General features: G+C 38.7%; 1 protein-coding gene across 5 annotated transcripts in view; it reads left to right on the top strand.

Moving 5' to 3' along the window:
• The window catches only part of slc38a9 (solute carrier family 38 member 9), a 46399-nt gene extending 19153 nt beyond the window's left edge, over positions 1 to 27246 (top strand). For 4 of the 5 annotated variants that reach the window (XM_063042938.1, XM_063042936.1, XM_063042934.1 and 1 more), the window contains 9 exons: positions 5045 to 5215; positions 5574 to 5633; positions 6566 to 6763; positions 10265 to 10372; positions 15598 to 15704; positions 17753 to 17866; positions 20128 to 20276; positions 21088 to 21177; positions 22672 to 25523. In XM_063042938.1, coding sequence (XP_062899008.1) covers positions 5045 to 5215; positions 5574 to 5633; positions 6566 to 6763; positions 10265 to 10372; positions 15598 to 15704; positions 17753 to 17866; positions 20128 to 20276; positions 21088 to 21177; positions 22672 to 22837 — 1163 coding nt within the window. In that variant the 3' untranslated portion in view covers positions 22838 to 25523. Of the gene's footprint in view, positions 1 to 5044; positions 5216 to 5573; positions 5634 to 6565; positions 6764 to 10264; positions 10373 to 15597; positions 15705 to 17752; positions 17867 to 20127; positions 20277 to 21087; positions 21178 to 22671; positions 25524 to 27127 lie in introns of those variants that run through there. The other variant, XM_063042935.1, reaches the window with a different exon arrangement.

Below are 27246 nucleotides of genomic sequence, written 5' to 3'. Positions count from 1 at the left end.
TATTCACCCTTGTGCAGTTTGGTTTTGCCAGGATTCCAGACCTTATCCAAATATTGACCAAAAAGCTGAATCCCAGAAGTCAGCTGAAAGTGCCTGACTTTGATTTTGAATTTGTATTTGATCACATGTGGCTTCAAGAATCCTTATTAACTCTTTGGTCATCAAGTGTACAAGAAGTGTTGGCTTGTTGGCCAACAACTTTACTTCCCCTGGGTTGTTACTGTAGGAGTTCTGCATAGTATTATCTCTAAGGCCTAACTGTCTTATAGGGTCATAGTCATGTAGCATAGAAGTAGGTCCTCCAGCCCACAGCATCTGTCCCAACCCATTACTGCCAATTCTATTTTCCAGCATTTGGTCATTCACCTGTATGCCTTGGGAATTCCAATTATTGTCCCAAGAAACTCGTATCGTAAGAGTCTCTGCATTCCTCCCCTGCTTACAGTTCATTGTAGATTCTAATCACATTCAAAGTGAAAAAGCTCTTCCTTGAAATCCTCTAAACTTTGTACCACTAGCCCTAAAAATCTGTGATCTCTGGTTTTTGACACTCCTGCAAAGGAGGTAAGTTTCTCACTACTAACCTTTATCTTTGCCCCTCACAATTGTACATCGATCAGTCAGCCCTCAACCCCTTCTGATCTAATGAAAACAAATTCAACATCATCTCTTGTATCTGTGGTGTTGCATTCTTGGCATCATTTTACAGTACCACCTTCAGGGCAATTACATCCTTGCTGTCGACCTTGAGCCAAGCTGCTCCTGGTAGTCCAGCTGTGGCCGAACAATATTTTACACCAGAACATACCTGTTGTTGCAGAAGGTACAGAAAGTTGATTTATATGCCTTAATCAGCTTGTGTGCCTCTACTACTGCCTTCGGCGTGTCTTGGACATGTACAGCAGAATCCTTGCGTTTCTCAGTACTTCCAGGGTTCAACCATTTATTATAAATGTCTTGGCCTTCCAAGTCATACTAAAAAGCATTTTCTTTTAGTTATCAGGATTAAATTCCATTGTTCTCATGATACTAAATAATGAATGCAATTTTCTAGTGCAAGACCCTCCAAACTATCAAAAACATCACTATTTTCAGTCATCTTTGAACATACTTATCATACCTACCACACTGACATCCAAATAGTTATTGCACATGTGGCGGGAAAAAAACCGTAAGGGTTCTGGAACAGACCTCTGCAGTAAATCACTGATCACAGGTTTCCTATCACAAAAACAACCCTCCTTCGTCGCTTTTTGCCTTCTGTTACTAAGCCTGTTTTGGATCCAGTTTGCTAACTTGCCCTAGATTCTTATGGCCATTTCACATTTGTAAGTCTTGTTTTTAGGTAAAGCAAAGAAATTCAAGTTTATTCTTGTTTAATAGTTATGTATTTTTTTTTGTTTTGCAGTCACTAAACAACATAATGAATTGCAGAGTAATACAGCATGGGAACAGGCCCTTTGGCCTAACTGGCTGACCAGTATACTTCCTGTTAGTCCCCATTGCCCGCTGCTGGGCTTCATATTTAAAAACATCCTGTGAAGGCTATTGTTTACAATCGACCACTTTTTTTCCCATCTGGTTTGGGGCTTGTCCCTCCAACCATGCCTTCATTGCTTCCCAACCAACTGGTAAATTCTGTTTATCCCCTCCTGTACTCCCTTCAGCTCACTACGTCAACTAATTTGTTTGCATGGTAACTAAAATTTGAATGCTGTCATGTGGAAGTGGGTGTGTGTCTGGCTTTGCCTCCCTCCTCCCTCCTTGATCATTTGTCAATTTTTTTCTGGATTTGGTTGGTGATGAGAAACATCCTCCTGTTTTCTTTTATACGCTCCATCAACAGTCACGTGTGTTTTCACTTTCTTAGTTTTTACTGGGGCTGCCAGACCAATTACCAATTAAGTAATGATGACCAATTTCTGTCATAATCATTTAAGCCACTAGAGGTCTCTGACTCAATACCATTTTGCAGTTCCTTGGAGTTCCCAAGGTGTTGCTGTTTTTGGGGACTAGTCAGTGTGGGTTGCCTTTCAACATGATTGACATCACTGTTAACACCGCCCACTGGGTTGGCCAGACCACCCTTGGAAAGTGCCTGATGCAATGGAGATTTGCTTCGTTTTACTTTGCAGCTCTGAACACAGCTGTTGACCACAGTCAAACTTTGCTGTTAATTCAGAGATCTGTTTTTTTTTGCTGATTTATTACCTTTTTCATATTGCTCTTTGAGCATGTTACGTGTTTTTTTTTGCTAAATCAGTGCGTTCGGGTTTCAAAGTATCAATTTGGATTTGTAACTAAATATGCTCATGACTTCACAGCCCCATTCAGGTTGACGGCGTCCAAGCTCTCATTTTAGTTCCCGACTGCATCTTTTTGATCTTCCCACATATCACTTATAAGCCAGTCCTCTCTGGACTTGGCATCAATAGCACATTTCTTCTGTTATTTCTTTACAAATAGTATCAAGTTTATATACATCACTTAAGTGCTTAAGATTTCAGTTAACTTTTCAGGAAACCTGCCGGTCTGATTCAAAGCTTTGGCCATTGTACTAGTTTCAATCTTAAGGAGTACTCTTCATTTTTAGACATCAAAAATCTTACAAAACTCTCAAACCTCATTGTGACTATAATAGTGGGTTACAATCAAACGAACATCAGCCCGATATCTTAGAACTTTTGGCCTTTTGTCTCACAAAACACACACCCTGTTGTGACTATAATATCAGACTTTAGGTTTTCGATAATTCATACTGGTTCAAAGAGTAGCGATTAATGGGTCCCTTTCGGAATGGCAGGCTGTGACCAGTGGAGTACCGCAGGGCTCAGTGCTGGGACCGCAGCTGTTTACAATATATATTAATGATTTAGATGAGGGAATTAAAAGTAACATTAGCAAATTTGCTGATGACACAAAGCTGGGTGGTAGTGTGAAATGTGAGGAGGATGTTATGAGAATGCAGGGTGACTTGGACAGGCTGGGTGAGCGGCAGATGCATGACAGATGCTTTTTAATGTGGATAAATGTGAGGTTATCCACTTTGGTGATAAGAATGGGAAGGCAGATTATTATCTAAATGGAGTCAAGTTAGGAAAAGCAGAAGCACAACGAGATCTAGGTGATCTTGTACATCAGTCACTGAAAGCAAGCAGGCAAGTACAACAGGCAGTGATGAAAGCTAATGGCATGCTGGCCTTCATAGCAAGGGGAATTGAGTATAAGAGCAAAGAGGTCCTTCTGCAGCTGTACAGGGCCCTGGTGAGACCACACCTGGAGTACTGTGTGCAGTTCTGGTCTCCAAATTTGAGGAAGGACATTCTTGCTATTGAGGGAGTGCAGCGTAGGTTCACAAGGTTAATTCCTGGGATGACAGGACTGTCATATGTCGAAAGATTGGAGCGACTGGGCTTGTATACTCTGGAATTTAGAAGGCTGAGAGGAGATCTTATTGAAACATATAAGATTATTAAGGGATTGGACACGCTGCAGGCAGGAAGCATGTTCCCGCTGATGGGTGAGTCCAGAACCAGAGGCCACAGTTTAAGAATTAGGGGTAGGCCATTTAGAACGGAGTTGAGGAAAAACTTTCACCCAGAGAGTGGTGAATATATGGAATGCTTTGCCCCAGAAGGCTGTGGAGGCCAAGTCTCTGGATGCTTTCAAAAAAGAGATGGATAGAGCTCTTAAAGATAGCGGAATCAAAGGTTATGGGGATAGGGCAGGAATTGGATACTGATTGTGGATGATCAGCCATGATCACAATGAATGGCGGTGCTGGCTCGAAGGACCGAATGGCCTGCTCCTGCACCTATTGTCTGTTGTTCCACACAGGTTGTATAACCCTGACTCCGCTCACTCATAAACACCCTTTAAACAATGTGCTAAAGATAATTATACTTGGGCAATTAAGGAACAGAGGAATGTCTTGCCTCCCAGGTGCAAGCTTAGTCCGGTTCCTTTCTTCAAGTAGTCACCCCATATTGGGCGCCAAATTTCTGATTCTGGGGTTCTTACAGGAGTCAGGAATGACGAGTGTTACTTGTAAGATCACAGTTTATTTTAGAGTACAAACAAACATGAGCACTAGGCAAATTAAAAAATAGAGTAAAGATGCTGCTTCCAAAAAACCTGTCACCTTTATAGTTGAGATGAGGGAAATTCCTTGGATAAGATTAAACAAGTTAGTAGGCTACATAATTATAACAATTACATCACATGGATAATGTGTTAATACTTAGCCACTGAAAAATGAGAAAGGTAATAAATATTAGTTTAGCTGCTATCCCACTTTCAGCCAGTGAGTGTGAAAAATTCATGAGTTTATTAAAAAGTACATATCTTGTATTTTTTTAAAAAAATTATGATTCAAAACTGTGGTTTTCAACACCACATTCAGCCCATGACCCTCCATATAGCTATCCAAGTGCCCCTTAAATGTTGCAATTGTGCCCACCTTAACCACTTTCTTTGGTAGCTTATTCGAGGAACTCACTACCTACTAAGTAAAGAAGATACTGTTCGGTCTCTTTTAAATCTTTCCCTTCCTGTGTTGTTTCTGTGCCCTCTAATTTGGACTCCCCAATCCCGGGGAATGACTCTGACCATCCTCCATATCCATACCACTCATGATTTTATAAACTTTAAAAGGCTAGCCCCTCATTCTACTGCATTCCAGGAAATTAAGGTCCAGTACAGCCAACCTCTTCCTGTAACCTATGCCGTCTAGTCCAGTCAGCATCCTTGTAATTTCCTTCCTAGTGGAATAAAATATATTTTGTCCATGGATAGCCAAGCAACCTATAGCATATTTGTTGCAGCTAGCTGAGACCAAGTAGAAATTCAGTCTTCACCTTGTGCGGTTTATGCAGTCCAGTGCTGATCCTAGCAGTGTCGTTATCCAGGAGGCCAATGGGGATGGGGTGGGAGGACATGGGTGCTTGCTATTGAACTGAAGTTTATTAGCTGTTTTTTATAAGTCCTGTTTTATTGCATTAAGGATTGAGCCTTTCCTAAAATGATATTGTTTTCTTTCCCAAAGTTCCTATCGATACATCAAGCTGGGAATTTCCTGATGTCTGTAAATATTATTTTGGTTCATTTGGCCAGTGGTCCAGTCTTCTTTTCTCTCTAATTTCCCTGTTTGGAGCCATGATTGTTTACTGGGTCCTTATGTCCAATTTCCTGTACAACACAGGAATATTTATTTTCAGTAAGTAAAAATGAAACGTCTTATTTTCAAATAGGATTTTGATCAATGCAGTCTAGATCTATTAATTTCAAAATGTAAACTTTACAATGACTAATGCAGGAACAGATTCAGTTTTATTTAAATTAAAATCCAAATTTCAGTCCGACTTTTACAGAATACTTTGATCTCAATTGATTTTGTGATTTATAATAAAATACTATTTAATCAGTTCTTCTGTAGTTTGAGAATACAATTTGATCATGTTTAAGATTGTAAGCTATCCAAAAGCTGATGTGTGCTAGTCCAAGATGTATGTTAAATTGTATATAAAAATCGTGGTCTCATCTGCCATACTTCACGATTTATCTTTTTTTTTCAGATTATGTTCATAATGTGTCAGAAGTGAATCATGTTTTGAGTACAAATGGAACTCCTAAAGGTAGGATTTTTTTGTTGACAAGGTGTAATGTATAGAATTTGGATACAACTTTCCTGTTATAATACATTAATTAAGTCATGAGATAAATTGTAATCATGTCCTTAATTTAATGACATTTATTTTAATGCTTCACACAGCTGATTGTGCCTTGGTGCTTGTAGTTATGTAATATATAGTGTTGTCATAGTTCAAAATTAAGCTTTTTCAAAATTTTTATTTCTTTTGATTACTTGCGAGATTTAAGCAAGACATCACCTAAAATTATTTTTCCTATATGCAGTATATTTTATGGTGAATTGGGAGAAAAATATTTAAAATTATACACTTATTTACTGGGCTCATGTTCAAAATATGGATTACAAAAATGCACTTGAGTACTTACAGCGGCAGAGGTGGGCAAATACATTAGTTTCTAGGTGGATGCCAAATTATTTAAAATACAGGAAATACTTAAATTTTTATCCTTTTAATGTCTTGCATTTAAGCATTGGAATGGTGAATGGGAGTTTGAGCTTGTACTTAAGTAACCTACAGCTTTTAGGAAAAAGTTTAAAAGAACATATCACTGCTTTGCAAGAAGCTAATTAGTAATTTGAAATACAATAGTACAGTGTTCCTTATTATAAAGGGTATGCAACTTCTACTTTTTCTTTCAGTTGCTAGAATAATTCAAACTAAATACTAATCATTTGTCCCCAGATGAGAGTTTGAGGACAAATGTGATCGAGTTTTTTTTTAATACACAATCCTAATAAAACAAATGCAAAGTCTCAACTTGTTTGTAATGAGAAATCTAATTCTTAAAACTATAATGCATAATCAATGTAGTTTGCTAACTGAAGCACAATTTGCTTATCAGGATATTCTGGTATTTTTGATTGTGTAACAATTGTTTTACAGAACTCGTTCTATTATTTTGTTTTACATTTCAGTTGTTTGTCCAGACCCACCTGGAGGTCATGAAAAGAATTCCACTGACATGTCCTTCATCATAAGCAATAACACAGCCTTACACGAATTTCAGAAGTGGTGGAGCAAAACAAATACAGTCCCTTTCTACCTCATTTTCCTCTTATTTCCCCTTCTTTCTTTCAAATCTGCCTCATTTTTTGCAAGGTTCAATAATCTGGGTAAGTATTCAATTAACATTGTGATGCGCCTTTTGGATCTGGTTGAGTATCAAGAAAGTTGATTGCATTTTTTTTCATGAAAGAATTACTAAGTGAATCCAATTTGGAAATCTTTTTGTGACTACGGCGTTAATTTATTTGAACATAATCAAAGTTGTTGAAATAGGGGTTAGTCCTGCTGAATGTTGAGAATCTTTTCCATGGAGAAGGCAAGCCAATAAACAGCTGATTTTAGATCTTAATTTTGATTTGTTTTGACTTGCTTTGCAATTGTCTGAATTTTTTCTTCAGTTTGTGGAGGCTTTTAAAATATAGATTTTTTTTAAAAAAAAGCTTAAAATAAGGTTGTGTTCCTGTGTTAAACCACTGTTGCATTCTATTTATTTATTTGATTTGCTTCTAATTTTGTGATGCCAATATCTGAGTTGGAAATTTGTTAACTTTGTGCACAGTTATATCGGATTCATCTGGGAGGTTGGGTCCCATGGAATTCACGGAGAGCTCGTCTGGTGGTTTCAAAATTGGCTCAGGTAGAATGCAGAGGGTGGTGGTTGAAGGTTTTTTTCTCGGAATGATCTACTGGTGTGTCACAGGAGTCAGTGTAACCTTGTTACTTGTTACTGACATAAATGATTGAGATGCAAATTCAGAAGGTTTGATCAGTAAGTTTGTGACTGACACAATTAAGAGATGTTATTGATAGTGAAGAAGATTATTATAGATTATAGATTATGGGGGATCTTGGTTAGTTAGGGAAGTTGTCTGAGGAGTGGCAAATGGATTTTAATATAAGTAAGTATGAGATGATGTATTTTGGAAAGTCAAACAAGACTTCAAGCAACACACACTAAATGCTGGAGGAACTCAGCAGGCCAGGCAGCATTGAAGAACAGTCGAAGCTTCAGTCCTGCCGAAGGATTTTGGCCTGGAGAAAAAAAGCTGAGGAGTAGATTTGAAAGATGGGGGGAGGGGAGAGAGAAACACCAGGCGATAGATGAAACGGCGGGGGAGGGATGAAGCAAAGGGCTTGGAAGTTGATTGGTAAAAGAGTGAGAAGTCCTTGGAAGAAAGAAAAAAGGAAGGGGAGATAGAGTACCAGAGGGAGGCGATGGGTGGACAAGGAGATAACATGAAAAGGGGATGGGAAATGGAGGGGAGGAATTACTGGAAATTTGGGAAATCGAAATCTCCCCCCCCCCCACTTCACCATTTCCCATCCCCTTTTCCAGCTTTTCGTGTTATCTCCTTGCTCGCTTATCGCCTCCCTTTGGTGCTTCTAACCTCCCAGACTAATCTCAGATTTCCAGCATCTGCAGATTTTCTCTTGTTTGTCAAGTGTAGAACTTGTACTCTGAATGATAGGGCTGTCGTACTCGATCAGACCCGATGCAATAGCGATTGTACCACAAGTACACTGACACACGTAATTCTTTTCAAAACTTTATTCTCTACTCATAGCATGCTATGGGGAAAGTTACAGACTGATCTCCCAAAAGAGTCAGTCCAGACACTGCCCCCGAATTACACAATTCTCCACAATTTATAACATTGATCAGGTAGCAGGAGATCTTACGATTACAAGTTTAGACAATATTAGAATCATTTCAATCGCATGCTAAAATACAATTAGATGTAAGATAATCATTGGTCGGTTAGTTATAATTATTTTAAGCCAAAGCTGGCCCACCAGTTCCTCATTCGGACCCTTCCCCTTTTCTCCCGAACATTGTAGCCGTTACCTCATCCCTTCCATATTTTTAGCTGTACCTTGAGCTGCTTCTGCAAGATCAGATAGTTCCTTATTTGAGCCTTTGCCTATCTTTAGAGAATAATGACTAATATATCACCGGGGCTGGGTAAAGCTTCTTTCTGACTTGTCCAAACTTGTCCAAAACAGTAAGCTAAGTCACTTACAAGGTGATTGATTATAAGTTAATCATTGTCCTCTGTTTTTCCCCCATTTATTTATCCCTTCAGTCCATCAGGGCAATAGAGGGTAATGAAACAGAGGGACCTAGGAGGACAAATGCAGAGCTTGTGTTGAAGGCAGCATTGCAAGTAACTAGTGGTAACCAGGGTGGTGAAAAAGGCATTTAGTGCACTGGTGGCTTTCTGTTGGGAACTGAATATAGGAGTTGAGACTTGTATATTGCAGTTTAAGCTGTTGGCAAGGCCACACGTGGGGTACTCTATACATTTTTGGTCACCCTTTTATAGGAAGTGTGTGGTTTGTTGGAAAGAGAATGGAAAAGATGTCAGGACTAGGAGGCCCGAGTTATAGGTGTTGGCTAAGCTCGGCCTTTAATTCTTTGGAATGTATGAGAATCATGCGCAACCTTATAGAGGCTATTAAAATTGAGAGACATGGAGAAGGTGGATGTTAACAGTCTTTTCCACAAGTCCAAAGTTGGGGAGGGCATAGATTTGGATGAGAAGGGAAAGATCCAAAAAGTACCTCTGAGGCAACCTTTTAACGCAGAGTGGTGAATATATTGAGAGTTCAAAGTACATGTATGTCACCATATACTATGCAGAGATTCATTTTCTTGTGGACATTCACAGTAAATACAAAGAAACACAACAGAATAAATGAAAATCTGCACACAAAAGCAGACAAACAACCAATGTACAAAAGATAAATTGTGCAAATACGAAAAGAAAAGAAATAAAATATTAAGTCATAAATACTGAGAACACGAGTCCCTGAATATGATCGTTAATTCAGCAGTACTACCCAAGTGATTACTCTTTTACTTGTTCTCAGTTTGGAAACCTGAGAAATAATATAATGAAATGTTCTGTATGATTACAAAGTATTTGTAGGGCTGGCTGGTGGCGCAATGACATCAGCGCCGGACCCGGGAGCGGAGGTTCCCGGGTTCGAAACCAGTCGGGTCCGCTCCCGAGTACGCTTTCCATCCTTGCCGGTTTGAGTGTCGAGATCACAACTCGACCTCGTAAAATAAAGGGAAACATACTGCCAAAATGTCTGTGTGAGGAGTGGCTCGCCACACAGTCTGTCTCTCTCTCTCTCTCATTCCGTGCCTTGTAAAAGCCATGAAAAAGACATCATCACGGACACAGGAGCGCATGCACGTACACACAGACGCACATACTTGCACACACGCAGGCACACGCCAAAAAAAAAACAAAGTATTTGTAGTTTCTCTTCTTTGTCATGTAGAAAGGATGTGGCATATCCAGGCTCTCTAATATTTCCCTCCTATCACCAGGTGTGAGCCCATAAACCAATATTACTTTTGCTTAATATCTCCAAATGGAATGGAATGTTTCTGTTGCCTACTGTTTTCAAGCTTATTGCAGTATATATCTAAAAAATAGTTTTTGGTAATCTGAATTCCAAAGATTAAGAATCACACTGGCAACATTGGAATGAACTCTAGTGGGTTGTGCAATTACTCATTGAAACCTCTGACTGTACCTTGGAAATTGAAGTACTTTTAAATGCCTAGTTATAGAAATCTTGTTTTGTATTTGCAGGTACAATTTCAGTTGCGTATTTAATTATTTTGGTAACAGTGAAGGCAGTACAACAAGGATTTCACTTAGAATTCCATTGGTTTGAATCTACAAACAATTTTGTAGCAGGTAATGTTCTTCAGTAATCGGGTATTTCAAGTTTTGTTACAAGTTGCTTATAGAAGAGCATGTTCAGTTATGTTCAAAGTAGAAGAAAATGTATTTTTTCAGAAAATACTATATGCTTTCCTCCCAATGATAAGAGAATAATTTTAAAAAGTTTTTTTTATATATATCCATATGTTTCTGGCCCTGATGCAGGGTCATGACCTGAAACATCAGTGATTTCTCCAACCCCTCACTGAGTTTGTCCAGCAGATTTTTCTTTTGCTCCAAATTCCAGCATCAGTGTACCTAGGTAGGATGAATGCATACAATCTTTCCAAGGTTGGGGAATCGAGAAGCAGAAGGCATAGGTTTAAGGTAGAGGGGAGAGATCTAACAGGAGAGGCAAGGTCATCCATATATGCAGTGAGCTGCCTGAGGAAGTGGAAGTGGTTATATTAATAATACTTTTAAAAGGCATTTGAACAGGTACAGTATATGGTTAGGAAAAGAGGGATATGGCCAAATGTGGGTAAGTGGGACCAGCTGGGATGGTTGATGTAGACCAGTTAAAGGCCTGTTTATTACTCTGACTCAAAAAATATTCTTCAGTGTTTTGCCCTATTGACTTAATTGTCACATTGTATGGTGAGGCATGTCAGTGTAGTGCCAATGTTCAAGGGTTCATTTCCCACTGTTATCTGTAAGAAGTTGCTACATTCTCCCCGTGTGCATGTGGGTTTCCTCCAGGTGTTCCAATTTCCTTCCACATTCCAAAGACTTGCGAGTCAGTAAGGATTTATAAGCTGTGGGGATGTTATGTTGGTGTCAGAAACATGGCGACATTTGCGGGCTGCCCCCCCAGAGCGCACTATTTGACTTGCATAATTGGTCTTGTGGGAAGCTATAATGTGTGACTTACTAAATCACATCTCCTCAAATGGGGAGTTATAAATATTACCCAATAAGTCACATAATGGTTTGCTGTGTAGGTAAAACCATTTACGTAACATGCTGCAAGGCAGGGATGGCAATGTGTCGTCCTGCATTTGAAAGGGCAAATGACCTAACCTTCCTACACCAGGAGATGGTCAGCAAAATTTAGATGTCTCAGTGGTGACTAGGTGACCCAGACCCGCCTGTTCTGCCTTGTCCCTGGAATACATAATGATGGATGCCACCTTTTTCAGGCATGCTACTGAAGATGTCTTGTATATACTACGGATGCTAGTGCCCATGATGGAACTGACTGAGTTCACAACTCTCTGCGGTTTACTTCGATCCATTGCAATAGGCTCCCCCACCCCCCCATGCCAGATAATCAACTAGTGGAGTGGTGTCGCAGCAACAACCTGACACTCAACGTCAGTAATACAAAAGAGCTGATTGTGGACTTCAAGAAGGTTAAGACGAAGGAACATATACCAATCCTCATAGAGGGATCAAAAGGAGAGAGTGAGCAGTTTCAAGTTCTTGGATGTTAGGATCTCTGAGGACCTAACCTGGTCCCAACATAATCAATGTAGTTATAAAGAAGGCGACTATATTTCATTAGGAGTTTGAAGAGATTTGGTATGTCAACAGATACACTCAAAAACTTCTATAGATGTACCGTGGAGAGTATTCTGACAGGCTGCAACACTGTCTGGTATGGGCGGGACGGCACAAGAACGAAAGAAGCTACAGAGGGTTTTAAATTTAGTCGTCTCCATCTTGGGTACGAGACTACAAAGTACCCAGGACATCTTCAAGGAGGGGTGTCTCAGAAAGGCAGCGTCCATTATTAAGGACCCCCAGCTGCACTTTTGACTGGCATGCCCTTTTCTCACTGTGACCATCAGGTAGGAGATACAGAAACCTGAAGGCACACACTCAGCGATTCAGGAACAGCTTCTTCCCCTCTGCCACTTGATTCCTAAATGGATATTGAACCCATGGACATTAATGTATATTTCTATTTTTTGCACTATTTTTAATCTATTAAAATAATACTAATTAATATGTATACTGTAATTGATTTATTTTGTTCTTTTTCTTCTATATTATGTATTGCATTGAACTGCTGCTAAGTTAACAAATTTTATGACACATGCCGTTGATAATAAAATTGATTCTGATGGTGCAGTCAGTTAAAATCCTCTCCACAGTATATCTGTAGAAATTTGAGAGTGTATTTGGTGACATACCAATTCTCCTCAAACACCTAATGAAATGTTATGCCTTTTTTGTGACTGCATCAATATGTTGGGTCCAGGATAGATCCTCAGATATTGACACCCAGGAACTTGAAATTACTCACCCTTTGTACTCCTAATCCCTCGATCGGGACTGCTGTGTGTTCCCCTGTTTTGCCCTCGCTGAAGTCCACAAACAATTCTTTGGTTTTCCTGATGTTGAGTGCAAGGTTGTTGCTGAGAGACACTACTCAGCTAACTGATGAATCTCACTCCGGTATGTCCTCTCGTCACCATCTGAAATGCTGCCAACAATAGTTGCAACATCAGTAAATTTAGATGCCATTTGAGCTGTGCCTAGGCACACTATCATGGGTGGAGAGAGAATAAAACAGTGGGCTATGCTCGCACCCCTGAGCTGCGCCAGTGTTGACTGTCAGTGAAGTGGTGGTGTTATTTCCAATCAGTGTAGATTGTGGTCTTCCCGTTAGGAAGTTGACCTATTGTGGTGACAGGCAAATTGCAGTGGATCCAGGTTTTTGCTGAGACAGGAGTTAATTCTAGCCATAACCAATCTCTATAAGCACTTCATCACTGTAGTTGTGAGTGCTTCTGACAATAGTCATTAAGGCAGCTTACCCAACACTCTTGGGTACTGGTGTAATTGTTGCCCTTTTGAAGCAGGTGGGAACTTCTGACTGCAGCAATGAGAGGTTGAAAATGTCTTTGAACACTTCCGCCAGTTGGTTGGCACAGGTTTTCAGGGCCCTGCTAGGTACTCCATCGGGTCCTGTCTTGCGAGGGTTTACCTTCTTGAAAGACAGCCTTATGTTGGCCTCCAAGACAGATCAAAGGGTCACCGTGTGCTGTTGGGATCCTCATAGCTGTAGATTTATTCTCCCTTTCAAATTGTGCATAAGAGGCAATGAGCTCATCTGGGAGTGAAGCATCAACTGCCATTCATGATGTTGGGTTTTGCTTTGTAAGAAGTAATGATCTGCAAACCGTGCCAGGGTTGATGTACATCTGATTCTGCCTCTAACCTTGTTCGAAATTGTACCTTTGTTCTTGAGTTAGCACTCCGCACGTTGCACCTGGTTTTCTTGTACATACCTGGATTGCCCAACTTAAACGTTACAGAGCTAGCCCTCAGCAGACTATGAACCTCTTGGTTCATCCACTACTTTTGCTTTGGTTACGTACAGTATGTTCTCGTAGGCACATACTCACTCACTTGGGATCTTGGGATTTGGGCAAAACATTTGGTACTGAGATGAGGGTGTGCAAGTGGATTAGTCTACCACAGAATGTTGTGGAGGCCAAGTTAATTTATTTATTTAGAGATAGAATAGACCCTTCAAGCTACACTGCCCAGCAACCCCTGACAACCCGGGTTTAACACTACCCTATTCACGGGGCAATTCACAATGACTAATTAACCTACTATCTGGTCAGTCCTTGGACTGTGGGAGGAAACAGGAACACCCGGAGAAAACCCACGCATTCTACAGGGAAGATGTACAGAGACTCCTTGCAGAGGATGCCGGGGTTGAACTCCGATGCCCTGAGCTGCAATAGTGTCGTTCTAACTGTTATGTTACCGTTGCACCCTCATGTATGTCAGAATTTCTGAATGCACAGGCATTCAAGAGTATGGCAAGAGAGCTGAAATACGGTATTGAGACAGGATCAGTCATGATCATATCGTATGTCAGAGCACGCTGAGTGGCTTACTCTCAATTTTCCATATTAAGTATTCAAAAAAAAACCCACCATCTTTGATTTGCAAATTGTAATTCAAGCGAGCAGGATTCCTGACCCTATGCAGGGTTTGATTTAGTATTTTTTTTTTCTGGCACTTCTGTACTCTGGCAGCAGTCTTCTATGTATTTCAGCAATGTGCCAGCAGCTCCAAAAGCAATGCCCAGCATGGTTTGGCCCATTGCTTCATATAATTTCAGCGTGTCTACAATTTGTTGGGACTCATCCAGATGTATAATTCAGCATTCTTATTATTTGTCATTTCTAATCTGTAATTACAAGGGTGTTCATTTACAACTGAAATGAGGATTTTTTTTTAGCTAGAGGGTGGTGAATCTGGAATTCATTGCCATAGATGGCTGTGGAGGCCAAATCATGGGATGTATTTAAAGCGGAAGTTGATGGGCTTTGATTAGTAAGTGTGTCAAAAGTTACATGAAGGCAAGATACGGGTTGTGAGGATTAATAAATCAGCCATGATGAAATGGCCCAATTCTGCTCTAATATCTTATGGTCTTGTGGCATAATATGGATATGGTGAAGACTAATTTAGTTTCTTTGAGTCTGTTCAGTATTATCAATGGTAACCTGCCCTATTTGTAGGAACAGATGGAATACTGAACATGATGCATATAAGATAACCATCAGGACCATGGTACCTCTGCCCTTTGTTGAAAGAGCTATCCATTTAATCTCACTCCACAAATAGGAACTTGGCACTTAAGCATGATTTTAAATGCATCTTCAAAATTCACATTCTTTTCCTCTTGGAAACTTTTCTTCCTTACCCCCAGCCATTTCAGCAGCACCTGGAAGGGAAGCTTGATATTTCAGGTCATCTATGCATGCTTTTTTTTTATAAAAAAGGCAAATTTGTCATGGTGCATAAGGTTATTGTGCTTGTCACATTCTTGTCTCTTTCATTCTTTGTCCATGGAATCAATTATTAGTTTCCCTTTTGACAAACCTTCCTTTTCTTTGTTTCAGCAGTTGCTCCAGTGAATTGGTGTGTGGTGATGCAGTGTAAAGTTCCCTATTTCAGAGGCTTAAACCCATGTCATGTCTACTTTCTCAGGTTGAGGTGAAGAATCCCATGACAATATTTCTAACGAGCGAAGATGAGTTGCACCATGTGTCCCAGTGAATTTCTCAGACACATAATTAAAATACCATGTTCTTAATGGTACTTTCTGTGTACCCTGCACCTACACTTTAGATGTACTTCATTAATTTTTAAAACATTTGACACCCTTAAAGGAATGATACGGATGTTATTTGTTGGTAGTCAATAAATTGAGGCTTTGTGTTTTTCAGAATTTCGATTATCTTTTCCTCATCTGACTGGAGTTCTTGCACTTGCTTTCTTCATTCATAACTGTGCCATCACCCTTTTAAAGAACAACAGATACCAAGAAAATAATGTAAGTTATAGAAACGTTCAGCCACAGATCTGATGCACATTATTTATTGTAACATTTAAATTGGCTATTTAGCTATGCAGATTCCGTTCTGATATGGAGAAAAGCGGGTTGCTATACTTCATCTTTTGGATTGTCCATGACCAAAGAGAGATAGTAGAACCCTTTAAGTTTTTTTTCAGTCATCTCCATTTGGCTCATGTAAAGGAATAGATGACCAAGGTTTTCAGTTTTCCATGTTCACCTTTGGGAGAAGAGCCTGTCAATCAATTCCACTGCAGTTTTTACAAAAGCTCACCAATTTAACACAGGGCCCATAGTTCACGTTTCAAAGAAGATTTTAATAATTCCACCAAGTTTTTTATTTTGATCCTTGCAGAAAACTAGAAGATGCACTAGTACAATTTACAGTGAATGGTTTACTTTCAAAGTCTTCAAATGTGTAGAATGTGCACTGTGTAGAATGATAAAAATGGTGACAATTTTGTTGTTCTGGTGGGAGCTAGCATGGACTCAATGGCTCTTCTGTATCAAAATTGTTTGAACTTCTTTCGTAGCCCTTCTTCATGCTGTTTTTGAGATCTCCACCTTGGAGCTGATTAGCTTGTATAATGTAGGCATAATTGTGTGTTTATTTTTATAGGGATGAGTTTTTAACAAAAGATAATGGTACAGTGTTGCATAATTAGCTTTACCAGTCTTTTAACATACATTTTGCTTCTCTTTGTTGCCATAGAATTGTAGTCTATAGTCTGCAGAGTATGGTTGCTAAAGATACTTCTGTTGTATGAATGTGAATTCCATGTTCATATATTTTAATAAAAGAAAATTAAGTTAAATCTTTTCTTAGTACCTGTTTACTCTGTCATTTTTTTCTTCCCTTTTCCTTCGATAGGTTTCCATTCTTGTCAATCTCCATGCACTTTTTCTTAATATTGGACCTTCTGTGACCTGCATACTACTATTCACCCATTGTGTTTAGACATGGTTATAGAAACATAGAAGATAGGTGCAGGAGTAGGCCATTCGGCCGTTCGAGCCTGCACCGCTATTTATTATGATCATGGCTGATCATCCAACTCAGAACCCCGCCCCAGCCTTCCCTCCATACCCCCTGACCCCTGTAGCCACAAGGGCCATATCTAACTCCCTCTTAAACATAGCCAATGAACTGGCCTCAACAGTTTCCTGTGGCAGAGAATTCCACAGATTCACCACTCTCTGTGTGAAGAAGTTTTTCCTAATCTCGGTCCTAAAAGGCTTCCCCTCTATCCTCAAACTGTGACCCCTCGTTCTGGACTTCCCCAACATCGGGAACAATCTTCCAGCATCTAGCCTGTCCAATCCCTTTAGGATCTTATACGTTTCAATCAGATCCCCCCTCAATCTTCTAAATTCCGACGAGTACAAGCCCAATTCATCCAGTCTTTCTTCATATGAAAGTCCTGCCATCCCAGGAATCAATCTGGTGAACCTTCTTTGTACTCCCTCTATGGCAAAGATGTTATATTTATGTTGTGCCAATTATTCTACAGGAGGGGAATGGCAGAGTTGTGTAATCTTGCATTAGCTTAGTGGCACCATACTTTTATGTCCGAGCAGCCACATGGAATTTTACATGGCTGTATATGTCTGATACTTCATGGGGCTACTTATAAGTGAAATACTATCAGGTATATGTTTTTTCAAAAAGTTAGGGTATAAGCCAGAAATATTGGAGATTTTTATTGGTGTTTTTTATATAAAGTCAACCCATTTGAAACTTAAGATTCAATACCATTGGGGAATTTGATTAAAATTTGGAAATTTTAGTGTGTCTCTTCCATGAAATTATCTTCTAAAATGGTAAGCTGGCTTTGCTCATACTTCGAGGGCAAATTCTAAGGGATGTAGAGTGATGAAGTTGATTGAGGTTGTTCAAACAAAACAAATAGAACAGTGCCCATTACAGTATTTGTATTTGCAAATTTGCTTTGATTTTCTTGAAAATGGCTGGATGATTTATTTTCTTGGCAAATGTAAGGCTGGTTTATAACTTATTTTCTCTTTAGATTCGAGATCTTTCTATTGCCTATCTGCTTGTGGGATTGACCTACTTGTATGTTGCAGTTATGACATTTGCTTCATTTCCCTCACCAGAATTATCCAAAGACTGTATTGAGCCGGTATGTAATTTAACTGCTATTGTTGAATTTGTGTTTGTATGAAAGATCTTCTTTTATAGCTGTCGAATGATACATCATCATTAGCAAATTGAGAATGAAGTTTTGAAATTAGATTATGAAGACACGCAGTCCTCTTATTGTCATTTAGGAATGCATGCATTAAGAAATGATACAATATTTCCTCCAGTGTGATATCACAAAACACAGGACAGACCAAGACTGAAAAAAACTGAACAAAACCACATAATTATAACATATAGTTACAACAGTGCAACAATGCCATAACTTGATGAAGAAGTCCATGAGCACAGTAAAAAGTTCAAAGTCTCTCAAATGTCCCACATCTCACGCAGACAGGAGAAGGAAGAAAAACTCTTCCTGCCATGTCTGATTACGGTCCGACTCTGAGTCATCTGAAAACTTCGAGCTCTGATCAGCTCGCCGACACCGAGTACTGAGCGCCATCTCTATCCGAACGATTTGACCTCCATCTCGGTCGCCAACAGCAGGCAAAGCCGGGGATTTTGAGGCCTTCCCTCCGAAAGATTCCCAATCACGCAGTAACAACAGCAGTGAACTGGCATTTCAGAAATTTTTCCAGATGTTCCTCTGTGCTTTCACATCCGTCTCCATCATTGCAATCTTTACTTGAATTTGCCAGTGTGAAATGGGAAAATAACTTCTGACAAGACTAACACCCCAGCAGGTTAACTCTCCTGAACAACTTTTTGCCTATTGTCAGATCATGTCAAGCATTTTAGTTGGAAGAAGAAGCTATTATTGTCTATGTTAAAGCCTTGGGAAAGACTGAAGTGGAGTAACTAATGCTTGGTGGAATGTTTGTGACTAGACTGGTTTAACTTCAGTTAGTGGCAGAATCTTGAAATTGTAAAGATCCAAAATGCAACAGCAAAGTTTGAGCAACACACAAAATGCTGGATGAATTCATTGGGTCAAGCAGCATCTATGCAGGATATTGGACAGTAGACATTCTGGGTTGAAACCCTTCAGGACTGGAAAGAAAGAGGGAAATGGCCAGTATAAAAGGTGAGGGAAGTGGGTGGAGCAAGGACTAGCAGAAGATGGGTGGATCAGGTGAGGGAGAGGAATGATAGAGAGGTGAGGGAACAAGATTGGAATGCTGTATGAAGCTAGGAGCTGATGGGTGGAGGTGACAAAGGGCTGTAGAAGATGGAATCTAATAGAAGAGTGGAGCATGGTATAGCAAGTATAGGGTTTTGGGAGGAATTGGAGGGAAAGAGATATGGATGAAGGAAAGATCAAGAGGGCAAGGGAGAAAGGGTAATGATCATTGGGATAAGGGACTGAAGGGAGGGACAGAGGGAGTGGTTACCTAAAGTTAGAGAAATCGATGTTCGTGCTGCTGAGTTGGTGACTACAAAGTTCAAATGTGAGCTGCTTCTAATCTGCATCTAGTTTTGTGCAGAGGGGCCATGGACAGACTTGTCAGTGTGGTAATGGGAAATGGAATTAAAATGGCTGTGTACCAGGAGATCCTGGCTGTTACAGTGCATAAAGCAACGGTACTTGATGGTAGCCATAATTGTTTCTCAATTGGTGTTTCTTGGCATAATGTGGCTTTACATTACAGGAAATTGTTACTCTACCTGTTTCCTAGGAACATAACCCATCCCACCTAGTAATGTGGAATTACCTATATTGTTTCCAACCTCAAAAGCTCATGTAGAAATACAGAGCTATTGATTTTGGCTCTTTTCTGACTTCTACATTTGAACATTAGCATTTGAGGTTAGAGATAATATGCATGACCTCTGCTTTTCTGGATGTTTGGATTAGTGGAGTTCTGTTCCTAGAAAACATGGAAGTTCTGTTTCATCTGATTTTAATGCCTTTAATTATTTGCCATGACTTCAGTATGCCTTTTCCTTGGGTATTTAAATCTAAGCATTTTTGCATGTCTAACATTCAAGAAAATTATTCCTAAGGCCTGTGGTGGTGGTAGTAGCAAACTATAATGAATATAAGGATAATTTGTGGGAATCTGATGCCTGCATGAGTCTGGAGTCCTTTGATTATGGAGAATCATCAGTCTGGTCCTCTGTATGTGGGATGAGTTGGCTCGGATGGGATGCAGGATGATCCAGTCCACTGTTTTAATAGGATTCTGCTGTTTAGTACGAAGTATGGATTTTCAGTTGATATTCAGTCTCACTGCGTCTTCTTGGCTTCCTGTTAGCATCATGGCCTATTTCTGAATCCTTTTTCTTAATCTTTTCCAGAACTTCTTGGACAATCTGCCGAGCAGTGATACCACAGCCTTCGTTTCCCGAGTTTTCCTGCTGTTTCAGATGACCACTGTTTATCCATTGTTGGGCTATCTGACAAGAGTACAGATATTGGGACAGTTGTTTGGTAAAGCGTATCCCAGGTTTGAATCTGTTTAGTACTTTTTTTCACCAGATGTAAGATCATAAGACATAGGAGCAGAATCAGGCCATTCAGCCTATTTAGTCTGTTCCACCATTCCATAATGGCTGATCCCAGATCCCACTCAACCCCATACATGCACCTGCCTTCTCGCCATATCCTTTGATGTCCTGACTAATCAGGAAATAATTAACTTCCACCTTAAGTATACCCATGGACTTGGCCTTCACTGCAGTCTGTAGTAGAGCATTCTGCAGATTTACTACTCTCTAGCTAAATAAATTCCTCCTTTCCTCTGTTCTGAAGGGTCATCCCTGAATTTTGAGGCTGTGCTCTTTAGTTCTGGATACTCCCACCACAGGCAACAACCTCTGCACATCCACCCGATCTGACCTTTCAGCATTCAGTAGGTATATTTGAATGAAGAAAGGGAAGGAAATAAACAGACAGTGATAGCTGTGGATGAAAAGCATGTATTTTGCAACTGCTGAACTCTGAATTTAAGAGGTGCAGTGAAAGCTTTTTGTTGTGTGTGGCATTAGTAAGTCCATTAGTTCAAGGTGAAGAGTGTTGTCGGATAGTTTCTTTGCCCCCTCAGCCGCTGTTGTCAAAAGGCTGCTATTTCTAATGATATGTGGGGTTCTCCCGGAGAGATTCACTAGGTGGTGCTATTCGAGTATACGTATGCAGAATGTCTAAACTTAAGTCCCATTACCAGTTGTTCTATCTAACCAGCACTCTATCAATATAAAGCCCTTTCAGCTTCTTACTATATTGTTTTCAGTTATTTTATTAATTGTTTCTCTTTCCAGCTTTGGTCACGTGTTTGTTCTAAATGTCGTGGTTCTTTGTAGTGGAGTCTTGGTGGCAAGGTTTTATCCCAATATAGGCAGCATTATCAGGTAATGGACATTTGCTTTAATTTAAATTGTATTTTAGCAATATTTTTTCACTTAAGAGTCCAGTAGCATGCCATTTCAAGCTTTGGTTTAATTGTATTTGTTAGATGTTTTAAGTTGGAAGAAATAAGTTTTGTTTTATGTTGAGTACTTTCTGATGGGCTTCCTTGTCTCTCAACTAAATATTTACATTTTTGACACATTATAGAAAGCTTTAATGCTGTTAGTTTTCCGTCTCCATACTTATTTTGTGCCAGCTTGAATATCATTCATAAAAATTGAAATATAAACCAAGAGGAGATCTCAACTATCAAAATTCAAGTGAAAATCTAATTCTATACATATTCATCTCTACTGTAGTTAATGATTCAAAGATCTATTATGGTTGCATATAGCATGGGCAAATTTATTTTCAATCATTTTGATTGTATTATCAAGTATTTTTAGTTATCAATCTAAAATTTTACAATACAATTGCACAAATTTATAAATGTGAGTCAGAAAGTTTAGCATCGATAACGTAAAAAGCCTTAATGCAATCACGAGAAAATTTGCAGTTACTGGAAGTTGAAGTAACACATACCAAATGCTGGAGAAACTCAGCAGGCCAGGCATCATGTATGGAAAAGAGTAAACAGTTGACGTTTCGGGCCGAGACCCTTCATCAGGACTGGGGGGAAAAGATGAGAAGTCAGAGCAAGAAGGTGGAGGGAAGGGAAGAAGTAGCGCAAGGCGGTGGGTGATGGGTGAAACTGTGAGAGGGCGAGAGGTGAAGTAAAGAGCTGGGAAGTTGATTGGTGAAAGATAAAGAGCTGGACAAGGGGGAATCTGATAGGAGAGGACAAAAGATCATGGAAGAAAGGGAAGGGGAGGAGCAACAGAGGGAGGTGATGGGCAGGTAAGGAGCTAAAGTGAGAGAGGGAATGGTGAAGTGGGGGCAGTTACTGGAAGTTCGAGAAATCAATGTTTATTCCATGAGATTGGAGGCTATTTAGGTGGAATATAAGGTGTTGGTCCTCGAACCCAAGTGTAGTCTCATTGCAGCCATGGAGGCCATGGACTGACATATCAGAATGAGAATGGGAAGCAATAATCTGGTGGGGGATAAAGTATTGGACAGGTCCGTTGCAGGCGGTGAAGGAAGAATCCAGGAGTTGTGAAAGAGATTGGGATGGGATCAACAGGTACCTCCTCAAGGTGGAAAGCATGGTGTATAGAACGTGGCAGGAGAAGCAGTCAATTTAACGTGAGTACCTGGGGTCCTCAGAGTCTCAATCGAGAAGCTTTGTGCAATTGTTTGTCAAAATATGAGAAGTAAATTTTTAGTTGTTTTGACTTGGAGCCTGCTGAAGGAAAGTTGCACCCTGTAAAGCATAAGTGTATGTTTAGAAAAAAGAAATATTATCTATTGGAAAGAAATTAATTAACTACTTTCATCCCCAGAAGTACAAGAAAAATATAATATCTTTGTGATTCATTCTGTACCCTTTAATGCAGGTATTCAGGAGCAACGTGTGGTCTTGCCTTTGTATTTGTTTATCCATCTCTTATTCATATGATATCACTTCATCGCAAAGGACAGCTGAGTTGGCCGTCGATGATTTTCCATAGTTTCCTGATAGTACTTGGTGCGGCTAATCTGATTGCACAGTTCTTGATATAATACTAGTCAAACAAGGTACTAAATTTTAAGGTGCCTCATTAATTGAATTATTGCTGATCTTAGTGAAGAATTGAAAACTGGATGTACTTTTCTTGATTATGCTGACAGATGGACAATTGATTTGATCATTATTTGTAACCGGAGACATATTTCCCATTTTTATAGCCCATCCAAAAGTTGACCAGTTGCAATTACTTTGCCTGGATGTTGTGATATGTCTTTACTGGATTAGCATAGTTACCATCAGTAAATTAACTTGTATTATGTCCTTAATCCTGTCAAAACAACAGAATATTTTTAGCCAAATGATCTAAATAGAACACAAGGCACAGTTATTAACTACACATCGCTTCAACAGCACTTGGTGTTGGTTTTTTAAAAGCTTATTTTGCCCTTCCACAATGAAATACATTTGGGTGGTCAACAGATGCCAAAATGTCTTTCAAATATTCCACTGGGCTAGAACAGTCCTTTGTCACTGCATGTGGCACTTAGGTGTATTTTGAAATATTATGAAATGGTGCACTTGATGGAATGGATTGCATATATTTGGACTGTTGGTTTAAATTAGTCTGATTGAAGTATGAGGGTGATTATATTCCAGTCACTGTCTTGAATTTACTGATACCCAAACCCATATGCATTTTTTTTTAAATTGACTATAATTTTCTACTTGTGGGTTAGTGTTAGTGGAGACCCTGTACGTAAGTGGTTCCCAGCCTGGGCTCCATGGACCCCTCTGTTACTGGTAAGGCTCCATGGCATTAAAAAAAAGGTAGGAAACCCCTGCTGTATGTTCTCATCTTTCCTGTACGAGATTTTTCCCACTTTTTTTGGCTAAATAAGTTAACAGGACTAATGTAAATGCAAACATCTACTTTCAAGTTCTATACTTTTACTGAATTGTTTCAATTATTTGAATAATCCTTCAGCATAACGTATGAATTTGTAACCTGATAGAGATAAATCTTGACATCTTGTAAAGAAGCTTCCTCAACTTCTGATGCCAAACAGAGAATAAAAGTTTAAAATTTTAAGAGGCAATGTTCAGGAAAAACTAAATAAGCCAATTCTTAAACTTACTGATACTTTTGCACTTGACTCTTTATGATATGACTGGTATTAAAGCTGAATTTTGTTTTCAAACTGGCAAATTGGTGGAGCAAACTAAAATACAAAGCTTGCAGTAATTCAAGCGTTTGGTTATGATACAGAATCGATATTGTCTTTTCCAAGAAATGGTAATTACTTTGTAATGGGACATCAGTACAATTCTGGGACAGGATTGTGGACATTTCCTCCACATCACTGGATAAGAATTTTTAACTGCTGTATTCTGGGTATGTGCTCACTACCTGCTATCCTGCATAAACATGGGGAGTATTTCTTTGACAATAGTCTTATTGCACAAGAGTGAATAGATTCTAGCAGCAATCTGTAATGTACAGATAAACCAAACCCATGTGCAATTTATTTGAACAGAATATCATTTTGAATATGTGGGTTAGGGGAAGTGTTAGTGTCCTCATTTTTTTTTCTACCACAAAAATTCTTCCCACTTTATCTGGCTGAAAATATTGGTTTGACTCCTTAGTGGCAGGCCCAGGAACAGCTCAATCACACTGACATGTGGCTGGAGAAAATACAAAGGGTGTGTTTCCAGATCAAGAAATTTTGCAGTTGTTTAATCACTTTTTCCTAACTCTGAAAAGAGGACAGTTATTACTTTGGTGGAACTCAGACAATGGAATTACTGGAACAATTTAATATCATTCACTGGTAAACTGTTTTGTAATATCAGAAGTTCTGATTGCAGATACTAAATATGTAAAAGAGAACAGTTAAGTTCAAAGCTTTTTGTCATCTTATCAACTATTTCTGTCACCTGGTGCAGTGCACTCGAGTTTGTTGATTGTAAATCCATTACACTTCGTTGTGTCAGTAAAATTAAATGCAGTGAATCCAGTCAATAAAACTTTAACATAATATTTTCCAAATGTTAATGGGAAAATAACATTGCAATACTTGATTACCTCAATAAAGAGATGAGTGGAATGTAGATTGCTTTCATTCTTTGAGAATATATAAAATAAATGTATAAAATTGGATACTACAATACATCTCATCTTTAATCCATGATCGAACAACTAATGTCTTGCTTTTTTATGATATGATTAATTATGTTAACAATCAGCTAATACATCTCCCCTTTAAAATATTGCAAGTAATTGTTGTGCTAGATCAATAATAAATCAGACTTTGTTGTCCTCCATCTTAAATGCTAATTCAGTGAAGGTCAATGTACATTTTAAATATGCTATTTTGTGTTCTGACTAGATCTGTTATACATTGAGTCAATATTAAGTAATCAGCATCGCTAGCATTTGTCATTTTTCCCCTTTCTGTGATGATTCAACTTTCATTGCTATATATTTAAATTTACTATTGAACTTAACTCTATCCAGATTGATCTTTTACTGCCAGTGTTCTTTCTCCTCATTTAATCATTGCCTTACACCCTATCAGAAACTTTAAATTTGTCTTTTTTCCCTACCCTGCCCTCATATCTTCCCATCCCCTCCTTATTCTGTCTTTTTTTTTGTCATAAAATCTAGCCCATACCTGATTAAAGCATAACATCCTAAGCTACTGGGTATTTCCAGTATTCTGCCTGTTCCATTGCAATTGCTTTGTTTGAAATGTTTTATTGCATTTCTATGCTAGTTATTTTCTATATTGGTTCTAAAACTAATGAAGTTAAAGCAGTGCATTCAAAAAAAAATTGCAATGTGTCAGATAGTTTATCCTATTCTACAGCAATCAAATTCAGTGCTTGAATATCTGTACATTTGTACACCATCTAAGGCTTTTAAGAGACTATTTTTCTTGTGTTTGAGCAAGATCTTGCTTTGATTCTGGCTTTCAAGAACAAGTAGACTTTTTCCATGATATGCTTGACTACACAATTTATTTAACTGATTTTTTTCAGTACTGTTGTGCAGCAGACAGTATCAAGGAAATGTGTGATGAAAGCCTGCAAATCATTATCACAGTATTAGTGGAAGATTTTACAGCCAAGTCCTGATGAGCAGATGAAAGCTTGCCGAGCATTGATCAACACCCTGTGCTCTATGAGCATGCATTATCTCTCAAAACAGTGCAAGTTAATGGCAAAAAACTGCCTTTTTTAAATAGGTACATGAGATTGTATAGACTTATTTGGAGAAAAGCGGGAAATTTTCCTAGAACCAATGCCAAAATTCCATTCTTAAGATTGGCATCACGAAAGATAACTGATAATTCATGATTTTTGAAGCACGTAGGACCTTAACTCTATGCAAGCATCTGTATTGAGCATGTGACTGTTTCTAAAATGTTACTTGCTTTGAAAGCTTTGATATATTTTGATATGGTGCTGTAAAATTTTCCTTACTGCAAAAGGATGAATTACTGAATTGTTAATCTTTAGTTTGCAGTGTGAAATTGACAGATACTTGCTCTTAACTGAAGAAAAAATATTATTCCTTGCACCTTCTGTATGTCCTTCACAAAATTTTATGGATCTAGTTGTACTTAATTAACTATTAGAAAAAAATCTATGGGATTAATTGATAAATATTTTGGTTTGATTTTATAACTATGGAAAATCCAGACTGGTGGTACTTTAGAATATTTATTTAAAAATCCAGAGATAAATGAAGGCAGTTGTGAATAATAGCTATACTTCATTTCCTGGACACTAATGTTCATTTGTGATTTTTTTTGAGAGGTAAAATTTAGATAATTTACATTTATCTGTATTCATGTTGACCACTTCACTGGATTATTTTTATTCTTGTTTACTTGGTATCAATATTTACTGTAATAATGAAATAACATCAGTAGGTCTATAGATAATGCATCCGTTTTGCCATGAATACCAGTTTTCTGGTACAGCCCCAATTTTGTCTATTGACTCTTTGCCAAATAGTTTAATTTCTGTAACTAGAATTTCTTCTAACAAAACATTTTTTGGAATTTAATTTGTACTAAACTTTTATTATTTCTCAGAAGTCTTTATTTTAGTATGATTGCTGTTCCAGTATGAGTGTGTTGTATCTCATCTGTTTCTTATGAATGCTTGGAATTTTATTTTATTATTAACCATTTCTGACTGCTTGCTGTTTTGCACATGTGGAACAGAATCTTATTATTGGCCTAGCTTTTAAATTAATAGTATTCTCACATTCTCTCATCCCCCCACTTAGTGTTGCACATTCTCATGTTGTCTTTTCCATCCTCTTCATGCAGGTTTGGGAATGCAGTTATTCCATTCGCTCTGCACTATATTTTGTTGGCACTTCCTTTCAATGGCAGTACTGAATTAAAATAACCAGCCAGTCTAATAAATTTATGATTTTGGTCTGAAA

The sequence above is a fragment of the Mobula hypostoma genome, chromosome 3 (assembly GCF_963921235.1).
Source record: "Mobula hypostoma chromosome 3, sMobHyp1.1, whole genome shotgun sequence".
Taxonomy (NCBI): domain Eukaryota; kingdom Metazoa; phylum Chordata; class Chondrichthyes; order Myliobatiformes; family Myliobatidae; genus Mobula; species Mobula hypostoma.
The sequence above is the reverse complement of the archived record's forward strand: the minus strand, read 5'-3'. Positions and strand labels throughout refer to the sequence as shown.